This window comes from Corvus brachyrhynchos, unplaced genomic scaffold, assembly GCF_000691975.1.
Source record: "Corvus brachyrhynchos isolate BGI_N302 unplaced genomic scaffold, ASM69197v1 scaffold398, whole genome shotgun sequence".
NCBI classification, from domain to species: domain Eukaryota; kingdom Metazoa; phylum Chordata; class Aves; order Passeriformes; family Corvidae; genus Corvus; species Corvus brachyrhynchos.
In genome coordinates, this window is record NW_008239780.1 from 1,111,430 (window position 1) to 1,125,121 (window position 13,692).

Genomic DNA, 13,692 nt, shown 5'->3' on the forward strand with positions numbered 1-13,692 from the left:
CTCGCCTCCTTCACATCACTGAGATTTGGACAGGAGGGTGATGAGCCATTTGTGGAGGTCGAGCCCTTGCTCTGACCATGGGGCTTGGCCAGGGCAGCATTCTCGTGCAGAGGCAGGATGTCACACTTCATTAGGAGAGACAATTTGCACTCTTAGGAAGGACAGATTTGCCAGAAGCCTTCTGTGGCTTTCTGTTGCTTTGATGGCACAAATCAGCAATATATCTGGCCTAGCTAGATACTAGACCAGATTTACAACTGTTCTATGCCATGCAGTGTGACACAGCTGAAGGCCAGGGTTGTCTTTGGCACTGTGATTTCGCGTTCTCCTGTGCACCCAAAGGGCCAGTACCAAGGTGCAGGGAGTCACGAACAGCCTTGCTGTAAGTGCTACATCCCAAGTGATGTGTGCCTGCATTTCCACAACACTTCTCCAACCAGAGGAATTTGTTGTCTGCTGTTGTACTGCTGGGAAAAATGAACAGGGGCCTGTTGGTGACCACACAGGATTGCGCACTGTGGTAGATGCAGCGTTAAGTACACAGGGCTGTTAGCAAAGGACAATTCTCCTGGTGACCATATTTGCTGTATGTTTGGAGCCAGCATCCATCTGCCTTTGTGAGAAGGATCCCCGCTGCCACTGGCCTTAAATTTCTTAGCTTCACCTCTAAATGAACTCTCTATTGCTGGGTGAGATCACCCACGTCCCTCTCCGTTGCTGCTGGGGACATGGATATCCTGGCCAAGTAGCACTGCAGAGGCCTGTGGAGCTCTCCTGTGCAGGGACCACTCATGAGCAGTGAAGCTGCAGTGGTTGGAGTTCTTTCCCAGTGTTTGACATCTCCTGAGCCAGCTGGGCATCCCTCCCTGGCTGAAGTGCTGATCAGGTCTGCTGTAGCTTGTGCTCCGCTATCCTGAGCCTCAGCCCCAGGCACAAGTGAAGAAAGGATATTTTAAGGACCAGAGAAGAGCTCTCAATGCTGATCTTCCTTCAAGTTCATGGGTGATTTTTTTACCCTCTACCCCCAAAAAAGCTACATTTGGACTCTCAAGATGCTGCAAGCAACACTGCTGTGAAAATGCCACACCGTACCCTGTACACCACTCCACAGAAAATCAGGAACCAGCTGATGGTGGGAGAAGGAACACTTGCAACTGTAAAACCCAGGTAGTGAGAGGTGCCAGAGCAGCCCATGGGCAGTCCCACTGCCTGGGAGATTCAGTGCAGCCCATGCACTGCCCTCCCCATCCTGTGCCGCCCCAAGGAAGCCCTTTAGTTGGTGCTTTGAAGAGCCGTGCTTGTTACACCTTTAGTTTGCAGCTTGCTTTTCTGAAAGATTGCGTCTAAAAATTCTAAATGAATTCTGAGCAATGGTTCATCTGGTTTGAAGGAACAGTGTGCTGTCTGCCGAGTTCATTCACTCTCCTTGGCAGTGATTGGGTTCGGATATAACATTTATATTACATCCATTAGAGCATTGAATGGGATGTGAATTATCCAAAGCTGTTGCAATCATCACTTAAATCTTTATGGATTGCAAGTAATAAACATAACTACAGCGTTGCTGAGACTTCATGCCACTTGAACACCAGTTAGACAGAGCTGAAAAAAGCCTATAGATTATTGGGTGAGATGTTCAAGTCCTAAAGTGACTTCTGTTCCCAATTCTCAACTCTAGTGGTCACCAGCTCCTTGTATCGCCTGCTGCGACTTGTGACGACCAACCCAAACACTGGCTACAAAGGCACTGGCATCTTTCCTGGAAAATGGCCCTTTCCTGGCAAGATCGCAATGTTCTTTTCATAAATTAACAGCACTTTTCCAAGAAACTGCTCAGACTCTTCACTGCAGTCCAAGTTTGTTCAGGAAAGGGTCCTGTTTGCTGCACTAGCACACAAACATGATGGCCTGTAACTGGAACCCAACTGCCAAAAGGAGCAGCCTGGCCTGCTTTTGCAGTCACATGTGGGACTGCAGCCTGCTGGGCATGTGTCTGGTAGAAGTCAGTGATGGCAGTAGGTGGAACATCTGGTTTGGGGTTATCTTCTTTAAATAGGTGCTGGTGAAATCATGACAAGTAACCTAAAAGGTCATTAATCAAGCACTAAAAACCTGTTATGATTTATAATTTGAGAGGGTCACAAGTTCTACCTTCCCACTTCTGGGACTAATAAAGATCTACTTCTTGAATGATTAATTTACTTGTCTTCTACTTCAAGCTTGTTCTGGCCAGAAAGAAATACTGTAACACCACCAGTTTTCTCAATGGAGATAAAATTTACTGCAACTAACCTGAAACTGGGGCTTTGGTAAGAGGAGGCAAGGCAAAAAATCGCTCAGACAGGTAAGGCTGTCTGAAAGAGAGGAGGAGAGAACAAATGGCTTCTGAGTCATTGTGTTCCCTCTTTTCCGTATTAATTGCATGAATGGAAGACAGGTAATACTGCAATATAAATGTGATAAATGCTCTGCAAAGAGCATGTAGCAGCTCCATCTTCTGAGAAGGAGCATCTGCATGGTGAACATACTCATCTTGGAAACAATGCCATATTTTGTACAGGATCAACCTGCATGAAAAAGTGCTGTAGCAATTCCTGAATTTGAGGGAGAGGTGGCCCAAGTTTTTAAATTGAAACTGAAGCTTTGGGGACCCAGCTCAGGGGTGAGATTTTAATGATTTTGTTTTTCAAAAATCAGTTCACTCCATCAGTATCATCCTGTCATCTGGGACCACCAGCAACAAAGGGTGCGAAGGGCTTCCGTGGTTGGTGTCTTGCACCCAGACAGGCTGAAGTGCAGCAGGGAAGAGGCCCCAGGGCCACACAGCAAAAGGAAGAGGAGGTTCCCTTTGGGATGGTGCCATAATAAATTTGGAAAAAGACTGGCACAGCTTGTGTTCTAGCAGTAGCTGATGGCTGAAATGGGGAAGGTTATGCTGCCAGCACCTGAACGGAGTCTCCTAATAGGGTGGCAGAGAAATCAAACAGCTGAAACACCAATAAAACCCACTTCTGTCAAGGTATAAGATCATGTTTGTGGCAGCCTCTGTAAAGCCTATAAAATAGGTGGGCACTGATCTTACAGTAGCAGATGGTTTAATTTGCCTCTCAGGGTGGTACTATCCCATATGAGGCTCCTGGTATTGTTTCTCTAAACTCAAGTCTTCCAGTCATTTGTAGAAAAAATCTTAGCAGGGTTTGGTAGAGCTGCCCAAGAGAACCAAACTCACAGGTTTATGCCTGGATGATTCAGATATATTGGATGAAAAGCAAAAGCAAGGAAACAACAAAATCCCTCAGTTATGGGAAGGAAAAAAACCACTGCAACTGTCTGGACAAGAATACCATCCTGTGGCATCCAAAAATGCTAACATCCCAGTCCAAATGGCCTCACCTCGTTTTCTTGGCATACAGAGCACAACAAGAGAACACAAGCTCTCAAACTTCTGAACATTTTACTTTTATCAAAGCAACCAAACTAACAGAGAGGTCTGGAAATCACATAGGGGAGATGAAAAAGAATCCCATCATAAATTAAAGCATGGAAAAACAGTGGAATCCAGCTAAGAAAGGGCTGAGGACTTTACAGGATATCCCATACAGCCAAACAACAGCAACATGATTTTAAAAACCATCTGGAAAGCACAAAATTATCCCAAGAAAAAGACAAGGAAATGGAAGTCTTTTGAGACAGAGCCCCAGAAAATGAGGAAATTATCTTCTGAGCTGGACAGTGAAAGAAGTAGGTGGCTGGTGACACAGCCTTCCCATAGGACCCAGACAAGTCATTTAGTGTCTCCATTCCTCTGCCTCTCAGGCAATTTTTAAAATCCTCTCTCAGACAAGCAGTGCCAGGCCAAGCTACGAAAAATCCCCTTCCTAGACCCAGCAGCCATCACTCCTAGAAGAACCCTTCAATTCCCTCTACAACAACCAACAGAACACTTTGCAACTTGGTGGCTTTGGACTGGCTGGCACAGGCACAGCTCTGGGACTGGCACTGCCCAAGGGACACCATTGGGACTGGCTGGGTGTGAGCTGAGGGGTGACACAGAGGATTCATGTTCCATGGGCACTGCTGAGCACTCAGTGAAAAATGCCAGGATCCAGACATGGTTCTCCGCACTTCCATCAGGATCTCAGCCAAAGCCATGACTGACTCTGACTGTTAAATTGAACCAGGCTAGACAGCTACTCAGAGATGAGCAATTGGAAAATCTCAGCAGCCAGGCTCACTTTCCAATATATCTACTTATCTTGGGAATTTGGGAGTTGAGGAGTCTATCCCGCACCAGCTCATACTGCATTCATGAAGTGCTGGACCAGGGCTTCCAGAGGCATCATGCCTTCTCTCACCATAAAGTTGCTCAAATCCTGCTGTGAAGGAAGCAGCTCATGCATTAGGAGGTTTTGGGATTTATTTCCTGGAAGCAGGCAAAGTTGTTCCTTAGGACTTTGAAGAAACAAGGTGCATTTTGTGCTTCACAAATTGGTGCCTTTTCTTGCATGTTGAGAGGGTGTCCTCGCTCAGGTACAAGATGTTCCTCCCAGTGCCCTGCCTAGCAAAGTAGCTGAGCCAAGGGAGGCTGGGATCTTGCTCAGGCAAATCTCCAGGTCATCTGGAGGTGGGGGGACAGGACAGGCCAAGGCAGGGAGGGACAGGCATCAGCTACTCTTTCATGTCTGACTTGCCTCCCCTGATCCCTCCATACACGACCTCACCCTCTGGTACCAGCCACCTGCTCAGCCCCCGTGCCAGGCAGGATGGGGACAGCCCCAGCACCAGAGCACCTTGGCATGGTGACAGCTCCACCAGCAAAGCCTGGGTGGGCCTGAAGCAAGGAGTGACTCCTTGGCACCTGTCTGCCCATCCCACTCAGCTCCTCATGCTAGGACAGATGGATGTACCAAATCACCTCTCTGCTACTCAGGCTGAGGGAATGTGGTACCTCACCTGGCAAACAGGGCTGTGACAAATTATAATGAAAACCCCAGGTTAGGCAAATTCCCATCTGTTTAGTTAAGATAATTTTAGTTTACTACTTTGTCTTTTTTTTTTTTTTGGCAGTTGCGTGTGCTCAATTAGCTGCAATCTTGGCTTAAAAAAAATAAAGCACCCTAATTAGCATATTCAGCCTTCTCATTTCCCAATACTGTATAATGTTGTGAAAGCTAATCTATAATGTATTGGATGTTATGCAAATTCTCAGTACTCCGTATGGGGTTTACAAAGGCAGGCAAATTAAAAATAGTGTTCAGAATAGGACTGGGGGGAGGGGAAAATTTGCACAATAAAATATGCAGGTAGGAGGAAAGGTGTTTATAACCTTCTTCCTATTGTTTGTGTATTCTCAGCTGCACAATGCTTTTCAAAGCAGAGAGATGTATTGCATAAAATCTCTCCAAATTGGATAGTTTTTAAATGAAATTTAAAATTAGAGTAGTGTTCTCTGAGTAATAATTCACCCTGCTCTCTGCTGGGGCTTGTAAGGGGAAGGTAAAGGCACTGAGCTTTCACTGCCTGGCATTGCAGGTATGCATGGCTGCTTGTAGCATGTTCATCTGGGGGTCACCAGGGGTCTCAACACAGCCCAGCTGCCCAAGAAGGTCCATGGTGGTGGCTTGGCCAGGACCTGGCCACTCTCCATCGGTGTAACTGAGTGGGGCGGGTGCGTTACCTCCACCCCCGGGGTGTTGGCAGTGTCTCGGAGCGTGCTTTGATCCCGTTAATATTTTACAGCCCTACCTGTAGGAAGATGCAGGCGTAGCTGCAGCACAGCTGGCTTTTTAGGATGCCGCTGGCTCCTGGTGGAGGAGCTCCGTGCCTGCTGCCAGCGCCGAGCCAGCAAACATCGTCTGTCTCATGCGGCTTGTCACCGCCACCCGTTGGCTGTGTCCAGCTGAGTGTGTACAGCCAGCCCTGATTGATACTTAATTAGATTACAGCTGCTGCTTAAAAATAGCCATTTTATATAAATAAAATCTTGGCTGGTGTCAAACTGAGTCCTGTGCAGGCCAGGAGTGAGTGGTGCTGCCTCTGCCTGGACAGCCAGAAAGCTCTGCAGGCAGTGCTGGCAGTGCTGGCAGTGCTGCCACTGGGACCAGCGGTTCTCCCCACCTGGATGGCTTTTCCCTGCCCTTGCCTCCCTGCTGGCCTGGGTGACACTACATAGAGTCATGTCGGAGCAGCCTGTGGAGTGTTCAGCTCAGGAGCTCTTAAACACGATCATTTTTCTCATGATACCCCACAAGCTTCCTGGGCTTGGCTGCCACCCTCCTGCCAAAGAACACGAAGCATCTCCGAGGGCAGCACTTCCCAACATCAGCCACCAGCAGTCTCACAGCCATCTCAGAGGCAGCTTCTTGGCAGATGAGGGAAAAGGGCTTTTCTTTACCAGCTACTTCTTCCAGCATCTTGCCCTGCCCCAGGCAGGGCTCAGCCATTCCTGTTGCTCAGAGCTGTGAGCCCTCCCAGTCTGGGGATATTTCCCTAAATGCCGCTGTAGAATTTAGCTTCTAGTTAAGGTGTTTTGTATAGGTCCTGCTGCTCTTTCTCCTGAGTCTCTTCTGCTCTGCAGAGAGTCAGGAACTTTGGGCAGGGGTGGGAGGAAGGCAGGGAGCAGCAAGAGCCAGACATGAGGCTGGCACTGGAGCAGACATGGGCTGAGCTCCTGTGTCTCCTCTGCTGACAGCATGCCTGAATGGACCCAAAGCAGGCTGTGCATGTGTCTGCCTGGTGTTATCCCATGCAAAGTGCTGCATTGCTTAGGATAAGGACCCAGCCCTGTGCAGCTGTGGAGCAGGGATCGGAGCTGTTCAAGCAGGAGCAGGAACTGAAGGTGTCTCTTACACAGGGAGCCTGTCACATGGAAACAGGCGGGAAAAAAACAGGACATCACACAAGGAGGAAGTGGAAATGACAAAACCCAACCGAGAGCTCCTCAGGTGCTGCTTTCCCACATGGGAGGGGCAGATGAGCTCAGTCCCCCTGGGCTGTGGGCTCTTGGCAGCATGAGTCAGCCATCTCCGTTTATCCAGCCAACATTTCCCACTCTGTGCACTTTCAGCCGGTGTTTCCATATTCCCTAATTTGCTTCATAGAGGTCTACATTTGCTTATTTTCTGCTGCAGTTCCCTGGACTGGGGAGTTCGAGATGCAGCAGTTCTGGGGAGTGCAGCTAAGCATGATGCCTCCGAGCACAGCCCCTGCAGCGCCAGCCACAGGAGCTGGAGAAGCCACCTCCAGCAGGGAAGTGGCTGTGATGGCTGGCAAAACCTCCTCCATGGATCCAGCCTGGGGGTTTTTGCTTTGCAGATGTGCACAGAGACCCGCCAGGCACGGGGGCTGCCAGGGATCGGGGCCCACAAGCGTTGTTTGACCATGAGAAGCCACAGTGGCTGGTGTGGGGGCTTCCCTCTGTTAGTGCAATAGGGGGGTCCTGCTGGATCAAACCCACCCAAGTCCATAAAGCTACTGCAGGTGCCTGTGGTGCACCAAAGTGGGAGATTGGCCTTGCTTTGTTTCTACTGCCTTCATTTAACAGTGAGTGCCGATTACTCAAAGCGATATGGGCAGGACCTGGTAATGTAGAGATGCTCTAGCGTTAACTTAAGGGGATGATCCAGTTGCCTGCAGTGTAAATACTTTGTGGCCAGGAACCCTGCTTTATCGCTTTGTATAGTTTTAAAGTAGTTTAAAGATTGAATAACATAAAATAACATAATATAATGTTATTTATGTTATTTCCCACGTGAAGAACTCCTGTAAACCTTGCAGTATTGAAACTCAGTGAACAAGGCATCTTAGACAAGCTGAAAAACAAATGGTGGTACGATAAGGGTGAATGTGGAGCCAAGGACTCCGGAAGTAAGGTCAGTCGCTGAAGGTCTTTTTGTACTGATTAGCAATCACATTTTGACCCACTGTTTGTTTATACCAAGAATGACTTTCAAAAGTTGCTGTTTACGTTTTGAAGGTTGAAAGAAAAGAATAGAAAAAAATAAGTAATTCTCAGAACATGACAGCATTTTTCTTATATGCAGTAACAGACTGTAGTTGTAAGTATGTTTCTCTGTGTGAGTATTTTGCTAGAAAAACATGCTAAGAGAAGCCCCCAAAGTCTCCCAAGCTGATGTCTTCATTTAAATGTGCAAGTTTCAGCACAGTCACTGTCTATTGTTCAGGCCAGCATCTTTTCTTATTTTTATTGAAAAAAAAATTTTTGTTTCAAAATTATTACTTAGATTCTCTACATGTCAGTTTGGGAAACAGTCACATGCTTGCTAAGGGCACAAATTTTCAGGACAGACAGCTAATAAGGAAAAAATGCCTTTCCTGCCCTATTTGAAAATTCATTTTGAAATTGATTGGATTTAAAAAAAAAAAAAAATTCTAGAAATACTAATGGTGAATCATTACCTAAATATTGTATATTCCTTTTTATACTGCTTTGAACTATTTTGCTGCTGTACTGTCCTGTCATCCACCAGCCATGCTATGGAGCTGTCCAGCCTCATGCAGGACCACTGTAAACCCCAGAGGTCCCACCTCTGAGGTGGATCGGCCCAGTAGCTGCACACTTAAATTGCAGGAAATATTTATTTACACCACTCAGTTAAAAGAAGGATTTTTTTTTAAATTTTTTTTTAATGCTTATAGACCCATTGGGAAGAAAAACTCTGTAAAAGTGCTGGGCTTGTTGGAGTGAAGGACATTTTCAAAGGCACCAAGAGGAGGAGGAATCCAGCTCCAGCTGAAATCAGTCACAGTTGAGTGCCTAACTCCCCTGGTGCCTTTGGAAGTGCTCTCTGTAATCATTCGAACAGAAAACTATAATTTCAAAACACCCTTTCAGTGTCAGAGGACAATTTCAAGTTCCAGCAAAGCCAATAATAAAATTTCATTGATTTCAGTAGGACTGGAAGTTACTTAGGGCACAACCCAGTAGCTGTTGTATCAGATAAATTTGGGATTATGGGGTATCTGAACACATGGCAGCTTCCAAAAGGAACTGTGATCAAAAAGAGGTATAAATGATTAAGATCTTTAGTTTAAATGGCAGGTTGTTTGCTACAACCACGTGTATCCAAACTGCCTGTGAAACACACAGACACTTACAAGGTAGATCATATTTTACTCTGACTATATGCAAAATTTAGCTCTCCCTAGAGAGACTCATTAACCGAGCTCTGTCAGCAGTGTCTTCTCTGGGCACAGCCAAATTTCTTTAGCACCTGCCCATCAGGGCACACCCAGGCCACTGTGGTGTGTCAGCCCAATCTGGGCCGTGCCAACCAGGAGCTGTTCCTGCCCACAGCCACCCACCCATGCAGCAGCAGAAGGGTTGCAGGTCTATTTAATCCCATTCCAGAACCCTCTTTTTTAAAATGCAAGCTTCTCCCCCATCTGACATGTATTGAAGGAAGATAAACCCTGACCAGTGATTTTTGTGTTACAATGTCAGGTTTCATTCAGTAACTCACTCTCCAGAAGGTGCTAGTTTAGCTCAGGGCTCTGCTACTTGACCTCTAAGTAACTGACCATCTTTCTAGGGTGGGTTTTTTTCCCTAACTGTTGAAATAAAAAGGTAGTTAAGTTTAGCAGCATCTCAAGAATTTTACCTACATTGACCAAACCCAAGTGTGTAGTGGTTTGGCTTTTTCTTTTTCTAGTTTTGTCATGGCCTGCTGTAAATTCTGCTGTTTTATGCAGCCACTGGTACAGCTTTCCCCCAGTGCCTTTGCTACCAGGGATGCTCAGCCATAGGCAACTTTGCTCTGGGACACCGAAGGCCTGGGGAAGTCAGTGTCCAAAATAACCTCATTGCCTTGGAGTCAGCCAGGGTTTCACCCACCACAGGGTGGAGGACAGAGCAGTCACTGTTGTGCAGCCCCGAGCTGCGGGGATGGGGGGTCAGCACTGGTCCGTGGGCTGGACACTGAATACCGTGGGTGTAGCTATTCCAGCTAGGGCTAATGCAAAGTAGCCTGTTGTCAGTCTGTCTGTCTGTCTGCCCCTCCCAGCAGAACTAACAGCATGGCTCGTTTCTCTTAGGACAAGACGAGCGCTCTGAGCCTGAGCAATGTTGCTGGCGTGTTCTATATCCTTGTGGGAGGCCTGGGGCTGGCCATGATGGTGGCACTGATCGAGTTCTGCTACAAGTCTCGGGCCGAGTCCAAGCGAATGAAACTCACCAAGAACACGCAGAACTTCAAACCCGCTCCCGCCACCAACACCCAGAATTACGCTACCTACAGGGAAGGCTACAACGTGTACGGCACAGAAAGTGTGAAAATCTAGGGGTACGGCTGCGGGCCGGGAACAAACCCTCTGGGTTTTCTTCTTTCTTTCCATTTTAGCTGTCTGTGCTATTCTGTTGTGTGCACCAGGGAGCTGCTGCAAGAGGCTTTTGAAGCACCGTCTTGTGGCAGTTTCTAAGTATCAGTCATTAAAATTTCTTTCCTGATCAGAAGCAGGATCAGAAAGGTACCATTCTGTTTTACACACTTCATGCTGAAGTGAGTAACTCCTCTCGCCAGCATCGTGCTAGTTCAAATGAAAGTATTTTGTTAATTGCTTTAAAAGTCACTATAATCAGAATTCTTATCTCTTGTTGCTGATCTCTTCCTCTATGTTTTGTAAACTATAATCAGGTCAGGTAAGTGCTTTTAGGAAGTTTCAAAAAAAATTTACAATAGAACCAAACCTTCTACACTAGAATTCATGATTTCCAAAGCAGGAAAAGTAGAGCTGAATTGCTGACAAATGATTCTGAGAAGGCCTGATTAGCCCCTTGCCCACAGCCTGTGCCCCTCCATGGGCTGAGCTCCCCTGCCCCTCACTGCCAGGCTGTGATGAAATCTTTCTGGTTTTATTTTAGATCTTCACCCTGACAGCATGCAAGATAAAAAGCAGCAGAGAATGTGGCTACTTCATGGATTCAGACCACCTGAGCCAGTTGTACTCTCTCCGAGGTGTCAGGCATGACACGCATTGATGATGGTGCAATGTACTTTTAATAGGAAAAACTGGTATTTTTTCCTTCAGTGCCTTATGGAAGACTCTGAGACTCACAACAATGCAAACCATCACCGAAATATTCTTGCTTTGCTTCAAAGAAGTAAAAGAAAAAGAAGAAGAGAGGAAAAGAAAAGAAAAATACAAGAAAAAAATGAAAAAAATGAAAGGGAAAAAGAAAAGGAAAGGACTGGTAACAAGATATTGGTACATGAAAAAAAAAATTCTTGTAAAAAAAGATCAGTGTAACAAAAGCCATTCTTTGATACCACTGCACAGTAACTGAACTTGTGTCCTGAAAGCAACCACAGCTGGTTTCATCAGCCACCCCAGTCGTATCAAATTATGAAACTCCTCCTGACACAAAGCCTCAGAAATCTGCTGCGTGCAAATGCGGACTGGCCTGCCACTGCTTGTATGAGCTGATGTCAAGGTGTTTCAGTATTTACTTACAGTGGTGTGACTTGATTTTTTTTTCTGAGCCACTTTAATCTCTCCAGCTAATTTGAGCAATTCTGTATAGCAGCAAAAGGTGTAACACCTGAAGGAAAGAATCTGTGCATTCAAACCAATTAAGGTCAATGACTGTGAATCTGTTAATCCAAAAGAAAGTAATTTGTGGAACTGCATGTCTTGCTTCCAGATCAGTAAATTAATTTCTTGACAAGGTAGCTAAAGTGCAGGCAGAAAATACTGCATTCCTTTTTTTTTGTTCTATCATCAGGCATACCTATACGTGCTTTATTAAAATGACATCAGGTGGCTTTTAAAATTTAGAAAAAAAAAAGGAAAAGCTACTTGCTGTTTAGGTTCAGACCATATATCTCTTTTCTTGCTGTGCATTTGCATTTTAATTCACGGTTTAATATCAAGCAATGAAGCAAGAGAAGGGCAGGTTAGGTTTTCCCAGGCCTGCTTCTGCTTCTCCGCAGTTCTCTCCCACCTAGCACTGTGCTCAGCTAATGCTTCTCGGTAATGGTCCTTGTAAAACAGAAGTAAGGAAAGAGGATAGTAACTCCAGTTAGAGCTGCAGTTCCAGAGTAATAGTAAGTGATCTAACATGACTCCTGCTAGTAGTGTTATATTATATCAGCTCCTGCCAACTCTTCTTTCATGCCTGGTGAGAGGATGCTCCTGTCCCTGCCTCTCTGTGAGGAGGACACCACGCTCCAGCCACCTCTGCTCCAGGAGGGGCTCACTATTACTCACATCCAACGTCTTAGACAGCAGCAGCATTTCAGCCTTGAACCTCTGCCTGGATACTACTTAACTTCATCTTGAAAAATAAAAATTAAAAAAAAAGATAAAGAAAAAAAAACCCACAAAACTTTAAACATATTGTCAATCCATGGGAAATGTTCAATGGAATGTCTGCATACTAATTACCTCTAATCGACAATATGTATTTTCCGTAGTTTATGATAGACTTTTATTTCATCAGTAACATACAGTGAAAAAGAAACTCATTTAAACCAGTCTGACCCTTAGGCGTTTAGTTTGCTGATGATAGATTTGAACTTTTAATAGGATTTAAAAACAAAAAAAAAACCAAACAAAAAAAAAAGAAAAAAGAAAAAAAGAAAATCTTGTTAAAAATAAGTATTTCCAACAAAATGTAATATAAAATCATTTTAAAAGCTCGTAGGAGAATAATTTATTGTTCAAGTTTTTAACAAGATTGACAAAAAAATTGTTTTCATTTTCTTTTCATGAAACTGTGATTTTTTTTCAACTTCTGAACGCGATCACATCCCCAGCAAGGGCGAGCTAAAGCTGTGCAGTTATGAGTTGTATTTAAAACAAATGTTTTTCTTAAAAGCTGTATAAAAGATGTATGTTTATCAGATCAATTTTTAAGAGTGGAGGCTTCACACCAGTGAAGGGAGTTTGGTAAACGGTTCGATATTTTTTAAACTTGCATGTAAATCTAAAATGTGTTGAGTGCTTACCAATTCCAGCTACCAACTTCAAGCTATTGGAAGTTTGGCAGTAGTCTCATGATGATTTGTTTTGGTATATATTTTTTTTTATTTGTTTTGCTTTAGGGGCTTTGGGGGTTCTTACCTTTTTCTTTTTTTCTCTCTCTCTCTTTTTTTTTTTTTTTTTGTAATTTAAGTTCCTAATTTTGGTCGTTGAAACTGCACTTGAGTGAGCAGAAAAATTGCCAAGCAAACTAATGGCTGTAAAAGCATAAACTGCATGTGTGGGCATCAATTACTGAGCCTCATTTTGATGAGGTGTTGTACAAAGAGTTTTAATACATTTTGTAAATAAAACTGTAAAGAAAAAAAAATATTAAAGAGCTTGCTTCTCTTTTCTTCAGCAGAGAAAGAGTCCCTCCCTACTGCTCTCCCTTTGGCCAGTCTGGGATGCTCCTCAGATATTTACCACAGAACCCTGGAAAGGTTCAGATTGGAAGGGACCTTAAAGATCACCCAGTTCCAACGGCCCCAGCATGGGCAGGAACACCTTTCTCTTGACCAGGTTGCTCAAAGCCTTGTCCCGCCTGGCCAGTTTAGGGGCTCCCACACTGAACTGAGGATGCTGCTGGGAAATGGGTCTTTCTGGTTTGGTAACCTGCAAACCAGCTAATTTTTTATTTTCTTGATGATAGAAGCTGGTTGACCCTGCAAGGTGCAAGGAGCTCCCTGGGAGCAGGGAACGAGCAGGGGAGAA

The 13,692-nt window shown here is 45.1% G+C and overlaps 1 protein-coding gene across 5 annotated transcripts in view; it reads left to right on the top strand.

Annotated features, from left to right (window-relative positions):
- Positions 1-13,311, top strand: part of GRIA3 (glutamate ionotropic receptor AMPA type subunit 3) — a 148,815-nt gene extending 135,504 nt beyond the window's left edge. For 2 of the 5 annotated variants that reach the window (XM_017743150.1, XM_017743151.1), the window contains one exon: positions 7,757-10,196. In XM_017743150.1, the coding sequence (XP_017598639.1) occupies positions 7,757-7,792 (36 nt within the window). In that variant the 3' untranslated portion in view covers positions 7,793-10,196. Of the gene's footprint in view, positions 1-7,756; positions 10,302-10,879 lie in introns of those variants that run through there. The other 3 variants (XR_001864883.1, XM_008640482.2, XM_017743149.1) reach the window with 3 other exon arrangements.
- Positions 13,312-13,692: the final 381 nt, after the last annotated feature.